This window comes from Megalops cyprinoides, chromosome 2 (assembly GCF_013368585.1).
Source record: "Megalops cyprinoides isolate fMegCyp1 chromosome 2, fMegCyp1.pri, whole genome shotgun sequence".
In the NCBI taxonomy this organism is placed as follows: domain Eukaryota; kingdom Metazoa; phylum Chordata; class Actinopteri; order Elopiformes; family Megalopidae; genus Megalops; species Megalops cyprinoides.
This window is the reverse complement of record NC_050584.1, coordinates 9,098,297-9,123,532: the sequence shown is the minus strand read 5'-3', so window position 1 is coordinate 9,123,532 and position 25,236 is coordinate 9,098,297. Positions and strand designations below refer to the sequence as shown.

At 40.4% G+C, this 25,236-nt stretch overlaps 1 protein-coding gene across 1 annotated transcript in view; it reads right to left on the bottom strand.

The window, feature by feature from the left end:
- Positions 1 to 19,195, bottom strand: part of oxsr1b (oxidative stress responsive kinase 1b) — a 99,162-nt gene extending 79,967 nt beyond the window's left edge. Inside the window, exon 1 of the mRNA XM_036521190.1 lies at positions 19,000 to 19,195. Coding sequence (XP_036377083.1) covers positions 19,000 to 19,069 — 70 coding nt within the window. The 5' untranslated portion in view covers positions 19,070 to 19,195. The remainder of the gene's footprint in view (positions 1 to 18,999) is intronic.
- Between the last annotated feature and the right edge of the window lie 6,041 nt (positions 19,196 to 25,236).

Sequence of the window (25,236 nt, the reverse complement as noted above, 5' to 3'; positions counted from 1 at the left end):
CTATTAACATTTTCAAAACATCTCTCTATGTGGTTGGCACACGATTGCCTGCTGACTACCCTTATTTCCAACATTTTAATAATATGTATGACATTAATTCTGCCAAACAAACTGACAATTCCATGACATTAACTTAATTTTAAAAGGTACCTACAGACATATTGAGTGCAGACAAGTGAACAAAAATGACCATCACTTCAATTAGGCCTGACTGAACGTTGCCCTGCTCTCTAATTGAACACTCATACTGAAGCCTATATAAACCTAACAAGGTTGGAACATGGTCACAGAAGATGAAGCTGAAATTGACATTGACATAAATATGACTTTCCCAATGTCTGATGGAATATGCAGCAAAAATATTGTGGCTTTTCAGAAAAAATGACCCCAGTGTACTTATTTTCTATACAACAAAAACAACAAGAGTTGTTTCTTCAACCTGTAAAACGGGGGGTAGGGGGGAGTGGGGGGGAGACTTTGCCACCGCCCAAAACTGCCCGAGGACTACATCCACCCTTCGCCAAGACCGAGGAGAGCTACTGGGCTAGAGCCACAGAAGAGACATGGCCTCCCGATCTGCTGTGTGTGTCGGCATCAATCACATCCAGCAGCTCAGAGCCGAGTACTGCAGCTATGCGCTTATTTGTCTACCCGAGACACTCCAATTAAGCAGAAATTAGACAGTGCAAATAGAGGCACATCCCCAGACGTCCTGCTTTAGTAGACACACCGTCGTTCTGCTAGATCCTAGGTCCAGCTGATGGGATCCAGGCAACAGGGCACAAACTGGAGTCTCAGACTGACCTCCTGAGTGCCGGAGTGCCCTCCCAAAAAGGAAAGGGTGTGATGAGCGCGGCACATGTGAGGAAAAGGGCCTCTCACTGCCAAGTTCTGGTACACAAAAGCCTTGGGACACCTCACAGAAAGAAAGCGTTTGCTCTCCGCTTTCCCATGAATTACAGCTAAGGTCGCAGACACAAATGCACACGTCTAAAATGCATAGGATTACACCGTTTAAGACGAAACTCTTCCTCAATAAGCAATAAGCTCTTCTCAGCACTGCCAGTTCTGCTGTGATCAGCTAAGAGTCATGAATGGCCCATTCTGACTGTAGTGCAAAGGCCAGCGGCCAGCAGGCTTGGCACCGCTGGCCCAGTTGAGTCTGTGGTCCTCTCCGCAGTGATGCCAACTCTGATGCCACCGGCCCGACCCACAGATTATTTCAGACAGAAGTTGCCAGGCAATTTAATGACGAAACGTTTGTGAGTAATCCGGCGTGGATGAGTATCTCAAGTGAATCGACACATCTTCCCGCGAGACAGAGGGCATTTGTTTTGAGACAGAAGTCCCTTTTGATTACAGAATTCTGCAGACTCACCCGTGGAGTTGCTAAATTTGGCAACAAACGGTCTAAATTGCCAGCGGCTCCTCCGAATACCCCCTGAGGACGCGTTCCCTTTGACATTTGTGCGCCGACAAAATGACAGACAGCCCGGCACCGTTCCAAATCCCGACATCCAAATCGCTGCCCGTGAGAAACTCCCAGCATGCACTGCTGTCAATGGTTCAAGCACCTGCGCACTAAGTCTGTGCACTACTCTTCCTCCAAAATGACATCCATGGTATCTGTTAACGATCAGCCATTCTATCCCGAATTTTGTCAGCTTTGATGGAAATTTTTTAAACCCATCTGTCTTTTCGCTGTATTCAAGTACTGATGTGGAAAAATGAATTAAAATGCAAAAATAAATGAATTTTTGAATTCATTTAATGCTGTGTAATTATAGTTTTACATATTGCAGATATGTAGAACACGGTCTCATCGTTTAATCTGTTGTGGGAATAGCCTAACTGAAATATTCATTGTAGAGCATGTTAATTTAGAGAATTTAATTTAATTTACCAACGGTTGGTAAAATATGTCTGTATCATGCCATCTTGCTGATATTTGATTTGATGCAAATGAAACAATGATTTGCTGGTCTATGAAAAACAATAACAGACAAAATTTCATGATGGAAAAATCTCCAACACCGTCCATCATTCTGACAGATGAAAAATAATCCTAGCAGAAGCCTTCGCATCAACTGATATGTATGTGGTAATCTCAAAGTCTGCCAGCGGATTGACAACCAGATGCTCAGACGATTAACCTCTAACCAGCACATCCATTTTTTCATGTGTTATGTGGCACTGCATTAGCAGGTCCATTATCAGCAGTGCTTTCATCTGGCATACAGGAAAACAGAGAACAGCATGGCGGCTACTGTCAGATTTCATCATCTTCCTCAGCCCTGTCCATTCTTATATTTTACCTAAACATCCATTGTTCAGATCTGACAGAGCTAGAAAGGGACTATGGCTTCTAAAAAGGCAGACGACAGTTCTCCATTCTTAATTATAGGCTACAGTTCTCCACTTCTCAAAATGCAATCTAAACCTTTACATTTTTACCATGGAGGCTTCCCTCTCCAAATCAAAAGAAAAAATCAAGTCTCAAAATGCTTATGTTAAAACATGACTAACATCAGATTGGAGTTCTGTTTAATTCAACATTATATTTGGGCAGAAAATTCAATGACATGTAAGTGATGATTTTAAAAATAGGACTTTCTCAAGTTGACTGTTTAGGCCAAGTAGGTGAAACTCGGTTGCTAGAGGGACTTCTTTTATTCTAACCAATTATATTAATTCGTACAATATGTCAATTAACTGTGCACAACACTGACGCATATTTCCAAAAAAACTCCACTATTTTACTTCAGGGTGGTGAATCTGTGTAATCTTCAGCTGTGATGGATCATTTAGTTAAAAATGCCAAACCAATCACACTAAATAACTGAGCTACTAGACTCAAGAAATTATCCAGAGCAGCACTGGGCACCAAAAACCAACCACACTAAACTTCCAAAAAGAGAGCGAACCTGATCAAGGCTATTGATCATGTCCTAGATCATCCACGGCCACTTGTACCAAAAAAAAAAAAAAAAAACATAATTTCTAAGGAAAAGGTTTATTTAATACGGTTTTGTATAGTAGACCATTAAATTCCATTGTGTAGGTTTAATTTAATATAGCACCTAATAAAACAGACAGCGGCATTTACTTACATTCATTTTCTCAGTCCAATTAATGGTGAGCAAAGTTTTGGCAAAAAATAAAAGGAAAAGCTAGAATGAGGCTGTGAAAAAAAAATCACAGCCAATGTACCCATATATCAATTCATGGCACAAAGCCCCAAAACCAAGCCCGATTTATGAAATTGAGACTACTGCATAGAGGAACGCATGCTACGCGCATCATGTTTTTTTTTTTTCGCTCGGCAGTGAGAGAGTTTATCATGGTCTGGGTATTCATCTCACATACTTTCACAGCACAGCACAAGAATGTCCCGCATAATTCTGTGCTTATGTGTAGACAGCTGGGAACATTTAGGGTTAATCTCTCATGAGGGACTTCAAGGGATGACTATTACTGGTCCTGGAAGACCACAGAGGTCAAAGAGAAGTTCCCAATCTTTTTTTAAATGGCACACTTCATTTTAGACCCTGATGGACTTTGGGGAAAAAAATGGGTTGGGATGGGAACGTGTTATGTCAAAAGACCCGTCTTTAACAGCTTTTACGCAGAAATTTTCTGCACCAAAGAATTGGAGGAGGGAGACTTAAGGGCGTGGCACTGGTCTGTCTCCAGAGATTTAGCCGGACCACACGAGCAGTCAACACTATGATTGTTAGGGGTGTATCGATTCGCTCGTAAGACCACTTAATTCAATCAAACTGTAACATTGCAAATTGATGTGGAAACATGGATATTAACGTGTGACACCCTGGCTAAAGCAGTGCAACTTACAAACACTGCATCAAGTAGCATTTACACTGATATCATAGCTGTATTACCTGGTTTATCCATATATTGCAGAGGCAATATGGACAGATGTAGCACTTACCACAGAGACAACGGCACCACAACAGACTTCAAGACAACAAGCTGCCTACCACATTCAGCCGATACACAATACTCCAACAGTGAAGTTAAAATTCACAACATCCTCAGACCTCCCAGAGAATCTGAATATGTAGACTACAAGATGCGTGAATATGTTCAACAAATAAAGGCATTAAATGAAGCCTAGCTCCTGTAAGTGAGGCTTGTACTCATTAATGACTGCAACTCTGCTCTGGTAATCTGTAACACAACCAATATGTCTAAGTAAGATTCTTGACGCCAAAACATCCGTTCATAGTGTTTTACACAACCTTAGAAAGTTACCACTGTTGCAAGTGTTCTGCCTAGAATGGCAAAGATTGCTCCTTTCATGTTTTATATTCACTGCTATCTTATACAATAAGCGTAAACATTGCGCTTTCTACAGCACAACTCTGAATTGGAATTGTGCTGCATACCACTTTATCAAAAGAACTGTGAAGAGGACTCAGATTTCCAAATAAACATGATCCTACTGATATTCAAATGGCACAATCTGATCATTTTATGCTCAAGACTTGAAACTTGCTGTGACATTTTTTCTTTGTTCTCATCTTAATATAAATCAATTAAATCTTAATTAGTCCAGACATGAATCAGAAAGAGACACTTCATGCACAGCTTCATACAGGCAAACCAAGGGTGCAGTGACTGACTAGCAAGGGTCGCTAATAAGCAATAGGACGAACACACCCCTGGATGACCCGCCCACCCCTATGCACCTGGTGAAAGGAAGCCGATTTCCTCCACGGCTATGGGCTCCTGGTTATCACTGGCTGATGAAACGGCCAGAATCAAACCTGGGCCATAGGCCTCAGCCTTGCACATGAAGTGCTTTTACTAACTGAGTCACTTGGGAGTCCCTATCCATACAGTATGCTTTTCAAAGGAATACACAAGAGAAGATGATATTCTCTGAGTAATCGTTTTGATAGGAAAGCAAAAACATCAGTTTTTTCTTCTTCTTTCCTTTCTTCAGATGTCAAATCTCTAACCGTTTGAGTGCCATATTGCTTTTATAAAACAGATCCGTAATTGACTGAATTCTACTTAGCTGCACAAATTATGAAGACAGACTGAAATTAATAAACCATGTTGGTAACATAAAACTGTCTATGAGAGTGGTACCTAGTAGTACCTAGCTTGTTGCAATACCTATAGTCCCTTCCCTACCATTATATAAGACGGTGTTTCTGGATTCAGTAGCTAGCCAATGCACAAGCTAGCTAACAAGATGGCTTTTGAAACACCTTTGTTTATTTGATATCAACATTACACAGTAGAGTTCTGTTGCTGGCTTACTACATGAACTACTTACTTCTCAAAAGAGATGATAAATGTTTTTACTGTAACTCAGTGACGTGGAATGGATCAGCTACAATCTTTATGTCTGTCGGTGGGCAATGACAATGTAAAACCATGCATTAAAATTCCATTTACCTGTGGTACATCAGTGAATACTGTCACAAATGGAGCACAAACTGAAAAACAGGAATAACTGATCACACGTAATTGTTACTTGTGTCATGGTTAAAGAGTACTTTTTCCTCACAGCACTCCTAAGCAGGCATACTAATGGACAGAACAAGTGAGTGAAGCAAGTTTAAATTCCACTGACATGATCTACTTGTAAATTACATGTTCTCAGGGCCACAAAACATTAGAGTGTTGTGAAATAAGAAAATGACATACAATATTTTGTCTCATGCCTTGTGTCTGTATGTATCAAAATGTATATCATCAAGTCATAAGTGTACAACCCACAATATTCAACATTGATAATATGCAAGGTACTTCATCCCATTATATTTCAAACAGCCTTGACTACCACTGAACTGGGGTAAATGTAGTAAGAATCCCCACTGGAAAATCTCCCAGCTTGCTTTGTTTTAATGGTGAATAATGAGGAATGGTGACACCGCTATAGTTGTTGGCATGAATCCTTCCATCCCTTTAATAAAACATTGGCTTGTGCACTAGCCCGCGTCAAGATGAATCACGGCAATGTGAATAACATAAATGTAGCTGAGCAGATGCCAATATCAAGGACAAATTCATAGGCAATCACATTTGCGAGGCTCATATCCGAAATGCACTTCTGCGCATACGTCCTGGAATAACCCAGGCAAAGCTCTGCTTAGGAAGACAAACAAACTAAGGAAGCATCTTCTACAAAACCAAAGGGAAAAAGGATAATAATGGTGTGACATGACAATACATTCCTGTCAGTTACGAAGAGCCTCGGGTCACTGGCAGTTCTCAGTCTGGGCTCTTTTTCAAACTGAGCCTTGTGCTCCCATCCAGATGTGAGAGCAACATTATATTAATAACAGCCATTATTTCCACAGTTAAAACTATCTCCATCTAACACCAGGGGCTACCGTAGCAATTGCCATCAATTTGGCAGCTATGAGCCAAGCAACACAGAGATGACCAACAGGCTCAAGTCGGTAGTATCGCAGCACACAGTCTCTCCTCCCATAAGTTTCATTCCTTAACATTAATACAGTCAGACAGATTTCCAGGAACTTTACAGGGAAAAGAAAAGTATTCACAATGTAAGATGATGATGATGATGATGATGATAATAAAAATAATAACCTGTAACCACAATTACTACATCCCATATTACCAGGCTTGCTATTTTTTTGCTAGCTTGCTGAGAGTTTTTTTTTTTTTAAGTACAGAACATAACCCCAGGACAAATAAAATCACATACCATTTGTCCTAAGCCACAAAGCTAATCCCTTCTCCTTATCTTGTTTCCATTGCTTGGCACGGTAGGTCTCTGCAGATGGATCAGATAAACACAATGCTCTCACCACAGCTCATTAAGCTCCTCACCTTCCACGTTGGTCTGAAGTGTGCTCACACCCTGTCACTGTGTCTTCTCCCTCGACTATCTGCTTACTTCTTACTGTTGATGCTCTAAGGAAAACAGCTGCTGCTGCTACGTTAGACTGAGTAGTAATTTTCACTGGCTGGCAGGCAGTCCTCCTTGTGAGCCTGGCTTGTGAAACATGACAACAAGTGCAATTCTGCTGAAAATTTAACAAAAAACTGAAACCCAGCACTGGGTTCCTCACAAGGGTTATTACTACGACTCGTTAGCACCTGACCCTTCTATACAAGATCGACTATGACACCACTAACTTAGAAGTATTACTGGGGTCAAATCAAAGCTAAAAATCATTGGCACTACTTTGGATCCACACTGGGATGAGGGGCTAAACTGACTAGCCAGAGAATGAAGTCATTTATAATCAGCTGAGGTGGAAGCTGGTAAATTTCTTTACTAATACAGACTCAAAATGATTTCTTCACTTCAAAGCAAGGGCGGAGTAGACAGCTAAGACACCACTATCCCACATCAATAAAAAAAGAAACCTAACAGCTCTGCACACATGTCCAAGTGGAATTGACACACCGTAGAACAAGGGCACATGCAGCCCCACTTCAGCTTTACGCAGCAGCTGGGGGAACGTAAACTTTACAGCGAAACTAATGAAGGGTGAAGCTATCAGGCCTCTGCAGCCATAAAAACAACATTACGCACACTGTCAGCCGAGACCGGAAAAGAATCTATATGCAAATGATATTCAAGTCATGGTTTTTAATCTCTTGCATATTCACTTAGGAGCCACAGATGCAATTTAAGTCTCCGCAAGGTACAGTCAAATTTCAGTGTCAAAAAGGCATTCAAAAAGTCAGAAATACTAAATGTGAGGATGGGGAGGAAACTTAGGTGGACAGGAAAAAAGGCACAAGACTGGTGTGCTAGTCTCCATAAAATCTCCATAAAAATTTGAGAAGAGAGAAATGTAACATGCAGTTCACGGACAAGAATTTGAACCGTGGATATGAACAGATCTCTCAGCGATAGAATGAAGACATTGTGACGAAGGTAAAAATACACTTTAAGCAGAAATTAATTGTTTGAGCAGCAATTTAATAGGTTCACCAGTCCCACAGAACACACATTGTGTGCACATCCTTGCTACCTGACGAAACCCAGAGAGGCCAACACCACTGGTGCTCGTTTATAATAAAGATTCAAAGGCTAGGCCTCGTCTGGCTGGGCAGTATTGATAGAAAATCAGCAAAAAACATAAACATCTGCATAATGGCATACTTTCCTTACTGCCATCTCGTGTGTTATGAACATATTGTTGTGGAAATAAACGTGGGCATCTCTGAAAGCATATAACTTTACCATCTTAGCATGTGAAAAATTACTGTAGTACAACAGGCTTGATAATCCCGACAGCTATTATTTTCATTGCCAGGTTTGTTTCACTGGAAAACTACAGGTTGAGCAGCAATTTTTCAGTTTTCCCCATTTAGTCTCAGTGGGGATTTTTCTGTCCGTACCCCCAAACCCCAGAAAGAGCGCACCGCAGTGACGGCTGGTGGTGATATTGGGTGGGTGGGCTAACACATGCATTATACCCATCAATAGTTCATGCTGCAGCAACAGCAGCATCACATTAAGATACCAAGTTACAGCAACAACACTATATACCTTGTTATAGCAAATGCTCTACAACAACACTATAGAGAAGTACCCACAAGAATGGCCTGATGCCAAAAAACTCTCTCGGTATCTGTCTTTCTCTTTCTCTCTCCCTCTCACACACACACACGCACAGATACGCATACCATTTGACTATTTTTCTCTGTACACATTAGCACATGCCATTTTTAAAATATGCAAGAATGATGGAATGATAAGCTACATGATAGAACAGAATGTGGGAGTAGACTGATTTATACTGACACCTATTCACAACTAAGAACTAGCAATCAATATGGCCAATAAATAGTGCATATGAGACTGTAAAACAACACATGTTTGTGGATATATTTTTTGTGGCAATGACCCGTTGTCCTGTTGCAGGCCAAGACAAAACAAGCCACCATTTTGTGACAACAGCCAGGTCAACGAGGACAGACACGCAATTGCGGTGTACCTGACTTTCAGGCGAGGGTTACACATGTGAAAGAGTTAGGTTTAAATGACCACAGAGTAAACCATGATAATTTGTGTTCTCATGCGGCTTACAAAAATACACGCTGATAAACTGCTCCTGCCGTCAAAATGCTTTATTTTGCTGGGTAGCACTTGCAGTCACAAATCAAGAGGAGAATGAGACCTAGTTTTATTTTACATTTATTTACATTTACATTTATTTATTTAGCAGACGCTTTTATCCAAAGCGACTTACAAAAGTGCATACAGTAGGTACAGCGACAGTACGGGGACAGGATGTGTACAGTTCCACAATGAGACAGTTCTCAGCTGAGAGCAAGGTCTGTTTGAGGACGCAGTACTATCAGATTTTTACAATTACAGCCTAAAGGGCAACTAGTACGATATACTTTCGAACGGCAAACTTCAACAACTTCAAACGGCACAATGAGCGTCTAAGGCAAGACGTCCAGGTCCCGTTGCCTTTCAAACAAGCATTTAGCCAAGAACACAATATTTTTCAAACACAGTGCAGCTGTGTAGACTCCTCATTTCAAAATGTATTACACGCTTTAAAATGTTGATAATACGTCTTGTGCGTTCATGTCATTCTGGCAGACAGTCATGCTCCCCTTTGAGAATCCAGTAAATGAACTGGATTTTCCTTGGAACACAGAACATTCAAACAGTCAAAATGCTATTCCAAAACACTGAGTTTACTTCATATTTTCAAGCCCAGTACTGCTATATTACAGTGGAAACACTCCAAAGCCAGTTTAACAAAAAAAAATAAATAAATAAATAAATAAATTGCATTATAAATTATCTGATTATCATCAAATGGTCGAAACAGTGATGACGAATCAGACGAAGGCGCTGGATCCATAAACGCTGCCTGACTAACGCCGCGATTGTGCAAAGTCACAAGAGTGTCCCTACAATGCGCTCCTTCATGAGCTCCTCTGTCTGTTTGCGTTTCCTGCCCCCGCGGGACCAGCAGTCCTCACAGAGATGTCAGGAGGCCTTTATTGCATTTCCTCCACACGCGTTGCGCACATTCCATGCATTGCTCCAAGGTACTGTACAAAGAGACAAGCCACATGTGGCTAAACATAACTCTGCCTCACACCCACCGCACTCTGGTTACTGCTGTGTGCAAAAAAAAAAAAAAAAAAAAAAAAAGACACCTACCAGCCGTGACCAATCGAGACATGAAAACGACACATTAAATGGACAGTTTAAACTTTGGCCACATTTACCTCAGTAACTAAAGGCTATTCAAGTACTGCTTTGACTCTTATAACTGATCACGCAAGAATGCAGGCTTTACTTTTCCAAAACCCTCTAAGATGGGGCAAGCAGAGGTGTGGCGATCATGCTGCTGCCGCTCACTCAATGTAATGCAACAGCGAGTTGAATTCTGTCCATCACAGTTATGGGCCTAAAGCTAACAGAGGATTGAAGACTTTCCCACCTCTGACATCATCCAGTGTGTTCAGATGCTCACCGTAGTGGAAAAAGTGGGTAGGGGAGCCGTGTAAACCTCCTCAATAAACACAAGACCTCTTCCACTGGGAACTTCTGCTGAGCATGCTGGGAAGAGAAGGCCCCCCTCTATAACAACCATGCAGCTGAGGACCCAGGTTTTGGGCAGCAGAGAAATAACAGCATAGTGTGAGTATGAGACACTACTAGACTGCATAATGCATTTACTCTTGTGGCTGAGGAAAAAAGCATGTGAATAGGGTGTGAAATATGTCATTTCTTAAACTATGTGCCAGCTAGACACAGTGGTAAAATTTGTGTATGCAGCATATAGCAAAGACAGGCTCTCACTCAAAAATTTTAAGCAATGAAAGCTATCGACAGAGGTCAAGAATTGACACCATAGTGGAACTAATGTAACTGACATTGTAGAACTACAGAGTGATTTGGGCATACACATTTTAAGTTGACAAATCAATAAATAAGTTCCATGTCATTATAGCACATGGAACAACCAAAGTCTCCAACCATCCATAATCCTGACCTCCTTCCACAAGGAGTAATGAGTTTTTTTACTAGTAAAAACTCACTACACAATTTTCTAGTTCTTGTAACCAGGGTTGTACCAGGTTATCCATTTCAGTGTGTGTCCACGTTTGGCACAAAAATAAAAAAACATTGCAGACCAGACCAGAGCTGTATCTGGTTATACCACGAAAGTGGAAAAATTATATTACATGGTTTTACAGCTGACTCTAGAACATACTTGTCCCATAGCAAAATCACAAAATAATTTCTCCAAGGACCTGCTTATAATGGAGCTGCTACTAATAACTTCTAATTTGTAACTTGTGTCACAAAATAATAAAAGCATAGGTAAGTGAAAGTGACATTACTTATTAAGTTTTGTTAAGATGACTGCAAATCTGACTTAAGCTTCCACTGAGTTAAACTGTAATGGACTTTGACCTTAACTTCCAGATACAAATTACAGCAGGTGTAAACGTTTCTGTTTATTACACAGTTTTTCATTAATTCTATTACTTTCAAACTCCTAAGAATCAAAAATGCTTGTTTAAACCTGTTACGTTTTGACAAAAGTACTACAGTTCCACTGCATGTGGGCAAGGGTCACTTTAGGTGGACAAAAAGAAGAGGCTCGCATATGGACACCTTTGTGTGACCTCACAGGGGAGTATAATTAAGACATACTTTTACAACATATAACATTTTTCTCTTAAAGCAAGGCGACCAGTAAACCAGTAGGAATGTACAATACAAACACAGTCCCCTGGTGGTATGCTTGAACTGTACACAAGAGCGTGGCAGCCAGGTGGAGATTCACTGCAAGTGCAGGACTGGCCTTTTTGTGCATAACAGCACCATGCTCGTATTCCAGCGGAAAACCCCTTTAAGATGTCCGCCACAGTGCTGATGAAATGTCAGGACTGTAACCTGAGCAAAAGCAGTCCCGGAAAAAGGCCTGATTGCCATTCAATACATACAGCAGATGAAGCAGGGCTGGGAGAATCCTCCAGGCTTCTAATCAGTGCTACCCAGAAGATTCCCATTTTATACTTGCAGCCTTTTATTCCTGCTCTGGCAGAAGGGGGTCTGGCTCAATCCAGGAGGAGGGGCCTGACAATGGAAAATGACTTAAAATATGTATGGAGCCTGTTACTAAACACTGAAAGACAATGTATATGACATACAAACTCCTTTTAAACACAATTCCTGTTCAGCAGGTTAGCAAGCAGTGTCCACCAATGTCAAGCCAAAGCACTCCCCACAGTGAAGAGATGAACTTCCTTCTTATTTTTTGCATAGCACGTTCAAAGTCAAGGATTTGAATCACACATCCCAGTGTCTGCAGTTTGGGTTATGAGTCCTCCCCAAGTATTGGCTTGTCTCTTCTTCGTTTAAACGGAAAATGCTAAAACTAAAATGGTCCAGACAAAAGTAACAAATTCTGACAAATTATGACACCGCCTTTCACCTTACCTCGATATTGGAAGAATAACAGATATACAGAGATGAACACGGCTTCACTATCTGAAGTCAAACGGCTGTGTAAGGAAGACTGGATGCCTCACACAATGAGTTTCTCATTCCTGCCCATAGCCCTCAAGCCCTGGTGAGCTATAAATGGTGGAAAAAATGGTGCAATTCTGGTTAGTGACCATTCCTAAAAAAAATCCTGTGGACCCTAGTATTTTTAACATACAGAAAAACAGTTACAAGCTTTGAACCTGAACCTACGCCCTACTCCAACATATTACTTTTCCATGCACGCACTTACTAAATGACCCATCACTGCATTTATCATTCTTGGTGAAATAAACTGGTTACATTTCATAACAATTTAGATTAGCATTGCTTGTGTTACCTTGTCAGGAGCACACAAGGAACTGCTAAAACACTCAGTCACAGACTGCAATCCAGAAGATCATAGGATTTCTTAATTTTTTACAAAATAAAAGAAGAAATTATACATGTATCTCCACCCGGAACAACAGCTTTCGAAATCTCCAGTGGAAATCAAGAGATCAGAGGACATAAAAGCTTACAAAGAAAATCTATCCAAGTAACAGTATCACCTGTAAGTAATACTTCTGTGTTACCTGAATCTTTATTTCCTCAGAAGTCAAAGCTGATATCATACCAGATTTAATTTAATATTATCAAAATTGACAGGAAAGCCATGCAATCTAACACTTATACTTGGGATTTTGGCCCTAAACAGGATGGGACGTTTTAATCCCTCATAGGACACTGCTGTTGTACCACCGCCCTGTCAGAACTCTACTGTATAAGCATCCAAAATGCCCACAGTGCAATTTAGCTGAATAAGAGATTACGCTAAGCATATAAATATAGCTTATGCTGACAAGCAAACTGAGAAAGCAATAAATCGACAAAAGAGTAGCATCAACGTGTCTGAAAGGGGCTAAAACAAATGTAAAACCTGTCTGAAACGGTGTGTAAATGAGATGTGGATGCCAAAGGGGGAAGGTGTAGAGGAGCTCCGGGGAGAAACAGCAGGACTGTTCTGTGACAAGCGCTGCACAGCAGACGGACTTGAGCTCTACCGATTTGACTCGGCAACCCTGAGCCACCTACACGTTGCTGGAGCGTGGCTGGGCTCACATCAGCTGAGCAGGGTAGATCTCCCGGCTGTCCCACTAGGGAAGCTCTCTCTCTCTATCTCTCTTTCTTTCCCAATCTCTTCCTCTCACACTGTTCCTATACAAGAGATGAAACACAGTGGGGCGTATGGTGTTCAATGAATGCCACTTATACTCACTACATGCACATATACCTACCTCAGGTAAGACCGACAAGTATGTTCTGAGTGCTGTACACTGACTGCATATGCATCCGTGCATCTCCAGGGGTTGTCTAAATAAGAAACCCACAGGAAAGCGTTTGGCTGGATGTATCAAAGCGTTTATCAAACACAATGCTGTGAAGAAAGCTTCTTTCAAACAGGTTAATGAAGTCTTGACCTTCAAAGACAAAACGGGGTACTAGGTACTAGCTAGTGGTGCCAGAGAAAGACCCGTCCAAAAAGAGATCCTTGTCAAAGTAGTCTTGTAAATGAATGTGACTTCCCTCTAGCAAGTCTCAAGTTCACTTAAGAGTTAGTTTTGGAGTTAGGATGCCTGAACAGGGCAAAACATGCACTCTTTCTTCTTCACAGTAGGCTCTACAGTTATGATCTACCCTATATAAGCCAGTTCATATTCAAACCTCCTGTTCTGAGACAGAGAGGAGAACTGATGATGATACCTGTGAAGGAGTCAGAATGATTCAGAATCCAAAAAATGAAAAAAAAAAAAAAGGATTTTTAAAAACACAATTTAAAAATGTCTTCCAAAGAAAAAGCACCTGCAAATAAAATTGCAACACGTACAATGAAACCGAAAGCACATTTGCTGGTTTATGTAAGCTCAATAAGGCAAACTTTCAATTAAATTATCCAATTAAGGTTAAAACTTTGAATAACTGAAAAAAATGTGCTTTGGTGGGAGTGGTCTACACTGGAGCTTAGTTACTGTTAGGAGGGGACTCACTGGAATTTTAATAAAAACCCTAGTACTATTTCCCATTAAACTACTGATGTCATCATGACATAGCTTTTATCGCATGCAGAAATAAAAGCAAAACAGCCTACATTCTGAATACTGCCACAAAGACGATTCTTGTTACAGATCTTGTTACTATTTATTACATGCATTTCATGGCAGGATAGTTTTCTCTTGCATAACAGAAGAAATAACTTTAAAAAATCAAAACTAGAAACAAAAGTAGGATTTTGGATAGGTAACACAAAGCATTTTCCTTCAGTCATCTCAGTACTACCCTGGAGTAAGACCTAAAGCAGAATTCTATTCTTACTTCAGCTAAGACTTTCAGTGTGATTTCAGTTCATTCATAGTTGGGAAAACACCAAATCAGTTTCATGGGAGAGAAAGTGTTGTTAAATGGGCTCCCTTGCTAGAGGTATGCCTGTATCACAAACTGCAAATGTTTGCTCTCTGCTGATATGTGAACTAGGACAGGGGAGCAGAACTCCCAGAGTCCCAGAGCATTGTGGTCTAGCAGGTTTTACAGTCTTCTTCAGTTCAACAAGCCTCAATAGAATCAACAAATAGGAACAGCACATCCAATCTTACAAATAATGACAACTGATTCAATTAGGTTAGCTACAGCATGGAGAATGAGAACCAGAGCTCACTTGTCCTCCTATGTTGAAATTATGCTTCCATTTACAAGGGTCTGGAAAAACCAACGCTAATGTGGGGGCACTTAAGTGGTCTTCCTCACCAACTGCTGCATCTGATCAAATGGCTCTAAATTCAGTTTTGGGGACAGTCAGACTATCCTTATGTTTGTGTCTCGGAACATAACATCTCCATGATATTTAATACTACAGGGCTGGCCCAACGCTATAATATTACACAATACAACACCAGCTTCACATCTCAATACTACGAAAGATACAGGAAAACAACAGACTCGACCACAGATTACAGCACCAGAAGGGACAACTCAGTCGTCACATTGGTTAACAATATCAAAACCATTCAAAAAAGCACATGCCACCAAGTGCATCAGCAGTAATGCTAGCTAGCAAGCTACTGCTCATCTTTCATACCAGTATCATACATATTACATCTTTTCTTGTAAGATATCAAATCAACAATTTATGAATGCTATTCTGAAATCCATGGAGAGGTCTAACAACCATTTAGTCAAGAATTTAAATGTTTTAGTAAGCTTGTTGTGGTGATTTCTTTTGGAACAGCACTTAGATGCTGATCTTTTTTAAAAAGAACTTCTGCACTGTTTTGACTACTGTCAATTGGTTTCCCCTCTTCATTCTAAATAATGAAGACAAATTCTAAATTAAGATGCTGCTCTCAGCCATTTCACTACTAGAGAGAGATAAGCCTTGTTTTCTGTTCTTAAGGGAAGCTGTAGTACTGAACACCTGGATATCACCAGCTCCATCATCGATCCCTTCTCTGATATATTTCTAATGGACTACCAAGGAACTGCAATAGCTCTGGAAGGCACGGAAATACCCTTGCTCCTCAGTGGTTCTGATACACAAACAAAATTTAGGAAGTGTAAGCCTATACTAACAACAGCTCTCAGTTGTTAGTATAGCATTCATGTTTTGTTCCTGTTGGTGTGCACCATTTTACATTCAGCTGTTTGATTTCTTAAGAGATAAACTAAGGGTTGCTGCATATCAATACAGATTAAGTGAACTAATCTGCATACTTAGACACCAATCTTTTTAGTCTATATTTGTTGAAAATACTAATCTGCATACGTAGATATTTAGTTTACTCTTCCTAGATATTTAAATATTTAGTTTGATTGGTTAGTTTGATTTGATTAATACAAATGTTCTAATCATGACCCCTGCCCTAACAATTATTGTACCATAGACAACATTACTGTTAGCCCACCCATTACACAGCCTTTTTTGAAAGATACTAAAACCCAAAAATGATCTTATCAGAGTAAACCTTCTGGCTCACAAGAAAACAGCATTAATACAGTCAGACTACCTGTTAGGACTGCTAAAATGACAGAATGCAATTATTAGGTAACTTGCAACTATCTGCAGGTAGTCAGGTAGTAAGGCAATGGTATGAAACGATGCCCCCACCGGCTTCAAAGAAAACCTAGGTAGCCTCTGACCACAGTGCTAAGGTTAAAGGACTTCTGTAATCTCTTTTCACCTGGAACATGAGAGGTCATACAGAGACTGAGGACACATTTTTCACAAATCAGGGTCAAATGCAGGATGAATCACAAGTAATGGACCATGTATTTAAAGCCAAACCATTCCGGGTATGTATTTCGGAAACACTTTTCCACCCAGTGGTATCCAATGGGCCGTTCAGAATGCACACAGATGTTGTGACAATACAGCTTTGTGTTAATCTAGCTAGAACTTGGAAGACTCACTGACATTTCCCCATTGTGTTTGACTAAGTCAAGGTTGTGGAACTGTGGATCAATGAAAGGTGAAATTAAATTGCAGGCATTGTGATGAGTTAAATGGGAGCATTAAATTTTTTGGTATACCCTTGATCCTTACTCAGAATGCCATTGTTGCTAGATGCTAACAAAAACTTTCCTAAATGCTTGTTGGCTAACAAGCATTTAGGGAGCACGGCATGTAACATATTGTGTGAGTCCCAATAACATAGGAGGAGTGTTATTAGGATATTACACTCCAAATAGCATAGGGTTGAGTGAATCACAATAACATTTGCCCCCTTTTGCAAACTTGCTCGCGGGGGCAGGTGCCATAACCGCTTTCCTTTCAACCTCAACTCGCCGCCCGTGGTCCGAAGACACAACTCTGTATCATTGGCAATGCGCAGCCTGTGAGTAGAGTCTGCCAATGAGGGTGTAGCGGGCGATCCTGGACTTCAATAGACTTCAATAAAACCCCTAATTTTAGAGCAGCGAGCTAATCCAATCTCTTGTATCATGCATGTTGCCAGGGCCGCTCATCCAAACTAGCAGGAGACCTGTTCTATTTCACATACAACCGATGCAAACTTTACACTAACTTTACTCATTTTCTTTAAGTGCGTGTAATTCTGTATACAAGATATCCAACTAAAAAGCCAAAAGCGCCACTTAAATTTCAAGCGTCAATTAGACGTGCAATTCAGGATTGTGATTGTCTACGTTAATTGTTCAGGGAAATGTTCAAGGTGCCTTTTAGTATTACTGGGGGGGGGGGGGGGGGATCCATTTGCTATAAATAAAACATTACAAGATTTTAATAACAAACATTTAATTTGATCATTTTAAAAACAATTAATCAAACGGCTAGCCAACTAGGTAACGTTACATAAAAAGCATACTTGGAGGTAGCCGGCAATTATGTTAATACAAGCTCATTTATGGAGTTAGGAAATCATGTGGGGGACATACATTCCAAAAATAAAAGAGCAGAAGCACTAAACCTGATGCAAGTCAACAACAAACCAGCTAACAGGCTAGATTAACTAGTCGGCATGTTTTCGGGTTCGGTTTCTGGTAACGTTAGCCAATATTCGCTGCTTAACCTGCAAGACAGCTCCTAGTGAAATGAGCTGTCTACTAACATCGCGGACACGAGTCGCTGTAATCTCATTGGCTATAACGAGTCAGAGCGGTTCCTGTTCAACAACGGGATTTTACTAAAACAGTCTTTACCTACCATATCAATTCGGAACGTCTATACAGTCAAACTTATGAGTTAAACCTACGGCCCAGAAGCTCCGGCATTTCAACAGAGCACCCCCCACTTGGACATTTAGTAGTATACGTTAGACAGCACAGCAGGGAATAGCAGCTATCTAGCTAACATAGCTACAGACACATGACAACCTTGGGAGAAGTAAGCACACTCAAGAGTGACTGTAGCTGGTAACCATGCTAACTAGCTAGCTAGCCAGTTATCGCCAGAAACAATGTTTCAATCAATAGATGTAGTTACCTAGCCTACCTAAATTGCCAGTGTTAACGATGAATTGGCCATTCAGCTTTCGTCAATCACCGAGCTAGCAAACGCTAGCTGGTACACTGAAGATGACAGATGCTGACAGACAGCAGCACTAGCTAGCTATCTGAATAATGTAGCTACAAAGACAGCATTCCAGAGTTCCAAGTCGTATGACTGCAGTAGTTAGCTTTATCAAATCAGCTCGGTATTGATTAGCACAAATCGTGCTTGTCGCCAGTGTCAAATTTGGGTTTTTAAGTTCGCTTCTAAGGAATAAACCTAAAACCTGGCTAGCTAATGTTTGGCTAACTGGTCTAGGTATTCTAACGTTTAGTAAGATTGTTCGTTTTCAATCTTGGTGTTGACTAAAATATCATAAATTACCTCGCTATCTGTGGCCACTCCACATGTGAAATAATCTGCCTGTCTTCAGGGAGCATTTTCATGTCACTAGCTAGCCAGCTAGCTACCAGGATATCACTAACATACGTGACCCCACTACAGCTAGCTAGGTACACTGTAGCTTCACACTCACCAATCACCTCATGTAGCTCATAATCATCTTTGTTGATGGACCAAGGTTGGGAGCTCAGGTCCTCCGACATTGCTGTAGGTTGCGCTGAAGCCGTTGCAGTGTAGACGGTGTTGAATCCCAAGACCGCGGTGTATTTGTTTTAAAATATGTGTATAGTTCCAAGCGGACCAGCAGTGGTACTTCCCCTCGCTTGCAACCTTCCACAGCACCTACTCATTCCCAAACTTTGCCACTAGCGCCACAATCCCCGCCCACTACGTATTTGTCGTAAGCAGAGGAGGGGGGTAGTGGCCATCTTATGTGTGGTAAACTAATAAAGCCAAAGCGTGTCACAAATGAAGTATCTCTGGCTTTCGGCTGAATGGGGATTTGATTACCACAACATAATACAGGCTCCTTTTTGAATTAATTATCTGTAACGCTAGGCGTGGCAACTTTGGAAGCTTAGTGGTCGCCTAGCAAGCTTTAAAATAATTCAACAAATCAAATTTTGGTGATGTACTTTAAATAAAAAACAATCCTGATATAAATAAAATTCATTAAATCATAACATGAATGTAGGGTTGTAGTCTGATAGGTTAGCAAAGAAGCCATCCGCAGTTCTGGAAGCTGCGTCGGACGCAAAACAGATGGCTGTTTTTTGATTCCATCATAAGTGAGAATATTTTTCTGGTCCGTGTGCACTTGGCCCTCTAATTGGACAATGATCACCTCTCCTTTTCTTCTTTGGGTACTTTTGCTGTCAGTCAAAATGCAGAGTGCGCCTGACTTCTAAACTTCCGCGTTCATTTTTCAAGATATCAGTGTTGATCGCTTATTGGTCACCCTGTCTATGCAGTGAAAACTGTATTTCGCGGTGGAGTCTGATCTGCGCGCTGCACGCCGGACTGGCGTCTTGTAACTTTGTTACGAAAAGTTAGCGAGGGGATGGAGGATTTGGCTAATAACATGACGATGAGTTGTTTTGCGAAACACGTTATTCACATCATTCATGGCGTTTTATTATGACGTCGATATTAATTTCGACTTTTAATTGCTAGCGGAGCGAAGTTATCTTTTTGAAAAGTGTCACGCTGATGGGTTTCTACACACATCAGAATATGCGGTTGTCCCTGTGCAACGATCAGCTGTGAAGATTGTCCCGCTCCATTCGCTCATTTCAGGGGAAGTTTTTTTTTTTTTTTTTTTTTTTTCCAAACTTACTTTTCTATTGTTTTCTTTTTCTGTTTAAACATACTGAATTGATTTTTATCAAACCTTTTTATATAAAACATATTTACACAGTTTAACACAAGTTATATCTTGTGGTTCCATTACACTAGACATCTAGAGAAGAAAAATAAAATGGTAAAGTGAAAAAGATAAGGGCTTGGTGGGTAACACAATAGCAGGTAGCTAATGCTAGAGACCAAGCTAAACTTTAAAGGTTATTGTAAGTTACGCCATTTACAAAGTGAAACAAAATCTAACAAGGTATTAGACTGTATTTTGAGCAGTCTTCTACATACATTATCACCATTAAATCCATGAGGACAAATCCTACAGGAGACCAACAGCCAGATTCCTAGAGTGCCAAGGCTGTAAGGAAGGGGCAGGAGAGGGTATAAGATTATCAAGAAATTCCTAGCTGTCAGGATTGTTCTTGTTCATGGGAGCCCAGACACCCCCTAGAAAGTGAGTCTTATGTCCTTATTACATAAACTTGTCATGTTTTGATGTATAGAATGCTCAGACCTATTCTCTCAATGCAGTATGAGAATTGTAAGTGAATGTGAGATGATGGGACCTATTTTGCCAAGATCTGCCACATAGAATCCTGAATGCTTGTCAGGCAGATGAAGAAGTGAGGGACATAATGGGGTGCCAATGATATGTGAAGTCGTGAACTATAAAATAATATAATTTTTGTAGCAGTCTCTTTTTGAGGACACATTTTACTGCTATAAAAAGATGATTTTTGTCTGTTAGATTACCATATATTGTAAACAAGAGTAATAGATAGTAAGATAGAGAAAATAGGAGTAAAAAAGAAAAGCAAATACTAATCTGTTGCAAGCAATTAAAGAATGTCTTAGAATCAGTGGTAATCACAACTGTCTTTCTCTGCTATTCATAAATGAAAGGAAGCAACCACAAACTACTCTGAAACCTATCCTGCCGTTATGGAGTATGATGTTTTCCTTTCAACCTTTGTGAGAGGATCCGTCAGCATTTTGCAGGTAAATGTAATATGCCCTCAATGACACAAAAATGGCAATTTGTCAAGAGAAACTGGCAGCTCATAGTGTACACAACTCAACTTGTTGCAATGAGGCCTTTAAGCAAATTACTGAAGGAGTAAAAATATTCTGACAGCAACAGGCAGCTTGCTGGAGCACTTCAGAGCCAGCCATGAACAAGCAAGCCATTTGCGGCTTTTGGTTTAAAGAATTAAAGAATTTTTTAATTTTTTGTTTGTTTTTGACCCTTTCCTATTGTCAGTATTTGCCATTACGGAGAGGTAATGTACATAATTAATGTAATCTACTTTTATTTTTTTTCTACCTTTTTAAAAGGGCATAACTGAAGAATGCTGCTTGTGGAGAATAACCTATTTTACACATTTTCAAAGTCTGAGTTTACAGAGGACAAACATATATTAACTCTTGCTAATTTTTTTTTCCTCTGTGAGGAATCTGGGCCCCACCTTGTGATCGGTATCTTGAAGAGAACAGGCGTGACTTATGAGTGCAATTCTTCACAGATAGCTGCATATCTGTGAGCCACAGTGCCTGGGGTGGACTCTGAAACCTAAGAGGCTGTGAGTACTGTTCCTAGACTGCAGCAGGATTTCAGTAAACAGATCATCAACCCCTTCTGGATCCGGAGGGAGGTAATCACAGGGAGGACTGACTTTCAAAGGAGATTCTTCTCTGTGCTCCTCCCTGCTTGTCACACAACTACTCTGTCGATCCAGCCTCTGCTTCGCACATATCTATGGCAAAGGTCGGCCATTAGCCGCTACAAAAGCCAGTGTTTGTAAGCAAAATATCTGCAAAGGGACTCAACAGAATGGACTGTTTTACTGAATATTATTATGTCAAAAGAAATTAGGTGGTTAGTGTTCGACCAATTCACCATCACTGCAACTTTTTTCTGTCATTTTTTTTTTTTTAACGATTAGTTTGCGAAAGCAAAAGAGTTAAACCGGGACATTACTTAACCATTTTTTTGATTTATTGCTCCATACCTTGGAAACTGTCAACAGCAGGACATGAGAAGATCCACTGATTCTTATGTTATTTGGGTGGGCTGAAAGCTTATAAAGACCATAATATGAGTCACCCAGATAATTTGGAGATCAGATAATCTGTGCATCTGTGTCTCCAAATGACACAGGCACACTGGGGACATACTTTCACTCTGGATTATGGGGTTCAGTTTTAACAGAGAAAAAACTGGAATTTGTAACAGTTTAAAAGTGAAGTACAACACATGCATTGTTTGGTGGAGTTCAGCTATCAAAGCCTGATCATTTCAATACCATGATTAAGCCATCTCTTAATCAGCCAAGCAGTGAGATATGGGGAATTATTTTCTTATGGAATCTTTTACCACATGAATCAATCATGTATTATTTTTTTATGCTGCTGTTGGATTTTTTGTGAAAGTTTAAGCTCACAGAGGTACGCCATACCCACTGGTGTAAATTATACAATGTTTTAGTGCAGAAGATCTGTTCTTGGCTGCAAATTATAAGAGAGTGGAGGCATGCCAAGCATCAAGGTACGTTTCTTAGTTGATTTGATTTTGTAATATAAAGTTTATAAAGGTGTCTTAAAAGGTGTCTAAATTTGCACATTTTCTATAAATTGATTCTGATCATAGTACCAAGACAGGAAGTAGCTATGCCTTTTGTATGTTGTTAAAAGCAGCCATTTTCGTAGTTTTTATTTTAGCCATTGCCTATTTATTGTCTTGATATACGAGATCAACAACCTCAAATTTTGATTCTCAAATGACAGAGAGCAATTTTCTGACCATCAGACAAAATAAATACGTGGTAGGATATGAGGTCTATGATGGAGTGCCGAAATGCCGTCCACCCCATCCGTATTTCATTCATGCACCTAGAGGACAGAACACTTCAGTCAAGCCAATAGGGCTGTCTGTGATTTGCTGCCATACAGTGGACACCAGTGGTAGTACATCTCACAAACAGTCAAGCTGAAACGGTCATCAAAGCAGCATGAGATCAGATCTTTTCACTCAGTCTGACATATAGTGCAGCAGTGTGGAGTACTCATGAAGGCACTGTATTTTAAAACAGAGGGGTTTGAGCTTGAACCTTTGGGCGGAACACTGTTGTGATATACTTGACCAAGATACTCTGTAGAGAATTCTATTAAATGGTGAGCTGCTAAAGTCAGTGATATGAAAAAAGAAAACTGCTGTGTACTCAGGGCTTCAGACCAGTAATGGCTATCCTTTCAAGAATACAATGGGAAGCAGGGAAGTATTAAATTGTTTCATTATATAATTTGCAAAACAAAGCTGCCAGATGAGGGATAATATATTAAACATGAATCTACTGATAGAATTCTTGAAAAATGTTGTAAAAGTATAACACTTTGGTTATATAATATAACAAATGCAGGACTGTTTACTAATGTTCGGCACTGACACAAGTATCATGCAAGGTGCTCACTATAAATCACTCACTATATCGCTAACTATAAATCAACAGAGCTAACCAAATTCAGAGCTGTCTGAATTCAAATGCCTTTACCCTTTAATCACTCCAGTGTTTGTTCAACTTTCAACCCCTAGGTCTTACACAAGGTAAGTTTAGTGAGCTATCGCTTACATTGAGAGACAGGATTACCATGCATGCACTCGATTACTCACTTTTTTTCTCCCTGTTCATGGTTGTCACTTCATTGCTGTCAGTGTAGTGCAGTCAGGTTCACTTCTGCAACCAACTTCCTAAGGTTGTAATTTGTGGCTACTGTAAATTAAGGCCACAGTGCCCAATTACCAAATACATAACCAACCAGGTGTGCAAAAAATAGCAGACATAGTACATTGAGAATCATCAGCTATCTGGATAAATGGTGGGACTCCTAACTGGTGTAATATGCATACTGGAGGGAGGATTTCTGCCCTTGTTCCTTTGTCATTCTCAAATGAATAAACAAGAAAGATACAGCCAACAGGACAGCCATTTAGCTGCCAAGCTGCACATGGCAAGTCTTGTGTTCCTACAACACTGAGGCGTTGCTCTGTGTTAAATCGGAACAACTTTAGTGTTACCTTCTCAGATTTTGTTGAACCTTAATCCCATTCCCATTTGACATCAAAAGCCATACTATGATTACTGTAAACAACACTTAAAACATCTAAGAATGTGGAATATACTTCAAACTAAAAGCCACTGCAAATAGCCCATGCAATCTATTTGCTACCTACTCAGCTCTTCTCAATCCACCCCCTCCCTCATCTCCTTCCACTCAGACAGATGAAAACTTCGCTTCCTACGTTGAATCCAAAATTACTGACATCCGTAACTCTCTCCCAGCACACTGATGTTTTCATAAGGCTGCTCTGGCTGCTGCTAACCTACCAAGCTTTAAGATTTGCCACTCAACTTAGCTCTCCTGTCTGTGACAGAAGTGCTCAATTCTGCAAAAGCAGCCTCTTTGTCTTCATTCTTAATCCTTGATCTCTCTGTGACATTAGATACAGTTGACCGTCAGATCCTGGGCATCTCAGGCAGTATCCACAAATGGTTCTTCCCTTACTTCTCTGAATACTCCTAGTGAGTATCGTATCATTCCAGCCTCATCCTCCGCCCTCATCGATCTCTCCTTTACCCTTTATAATGTAACACAATGGTGTCTGCATCCAAGACTTGGTGTAATTCTTGGTGTAACATGGTGTAATTCTGGATAACAATCTGTTCTTTGCCATAAACATAACATCAATTACCCAGAGTAGACAATTACAATATCTGAAAAATCCAGCCATTTCTCACTACATATGCTGCTTAGCTCATTGTGAAGGCACTTGTGTTGTCCCGCCTGAATTACTGCGATTTTCAACTTGCCGTTCTCCCTAAATGTGCTTTCAGACCCCTCCAGCTCATACAGAATGTTGCTACTCATCTTGTCTACAGCTAGCCTGTCAAACCTATCCTCATTCTGCATCCGCTGGTTACCAGTTGTGGTAAGAATAAAGTACAAACCTCTTGTCCTAGCC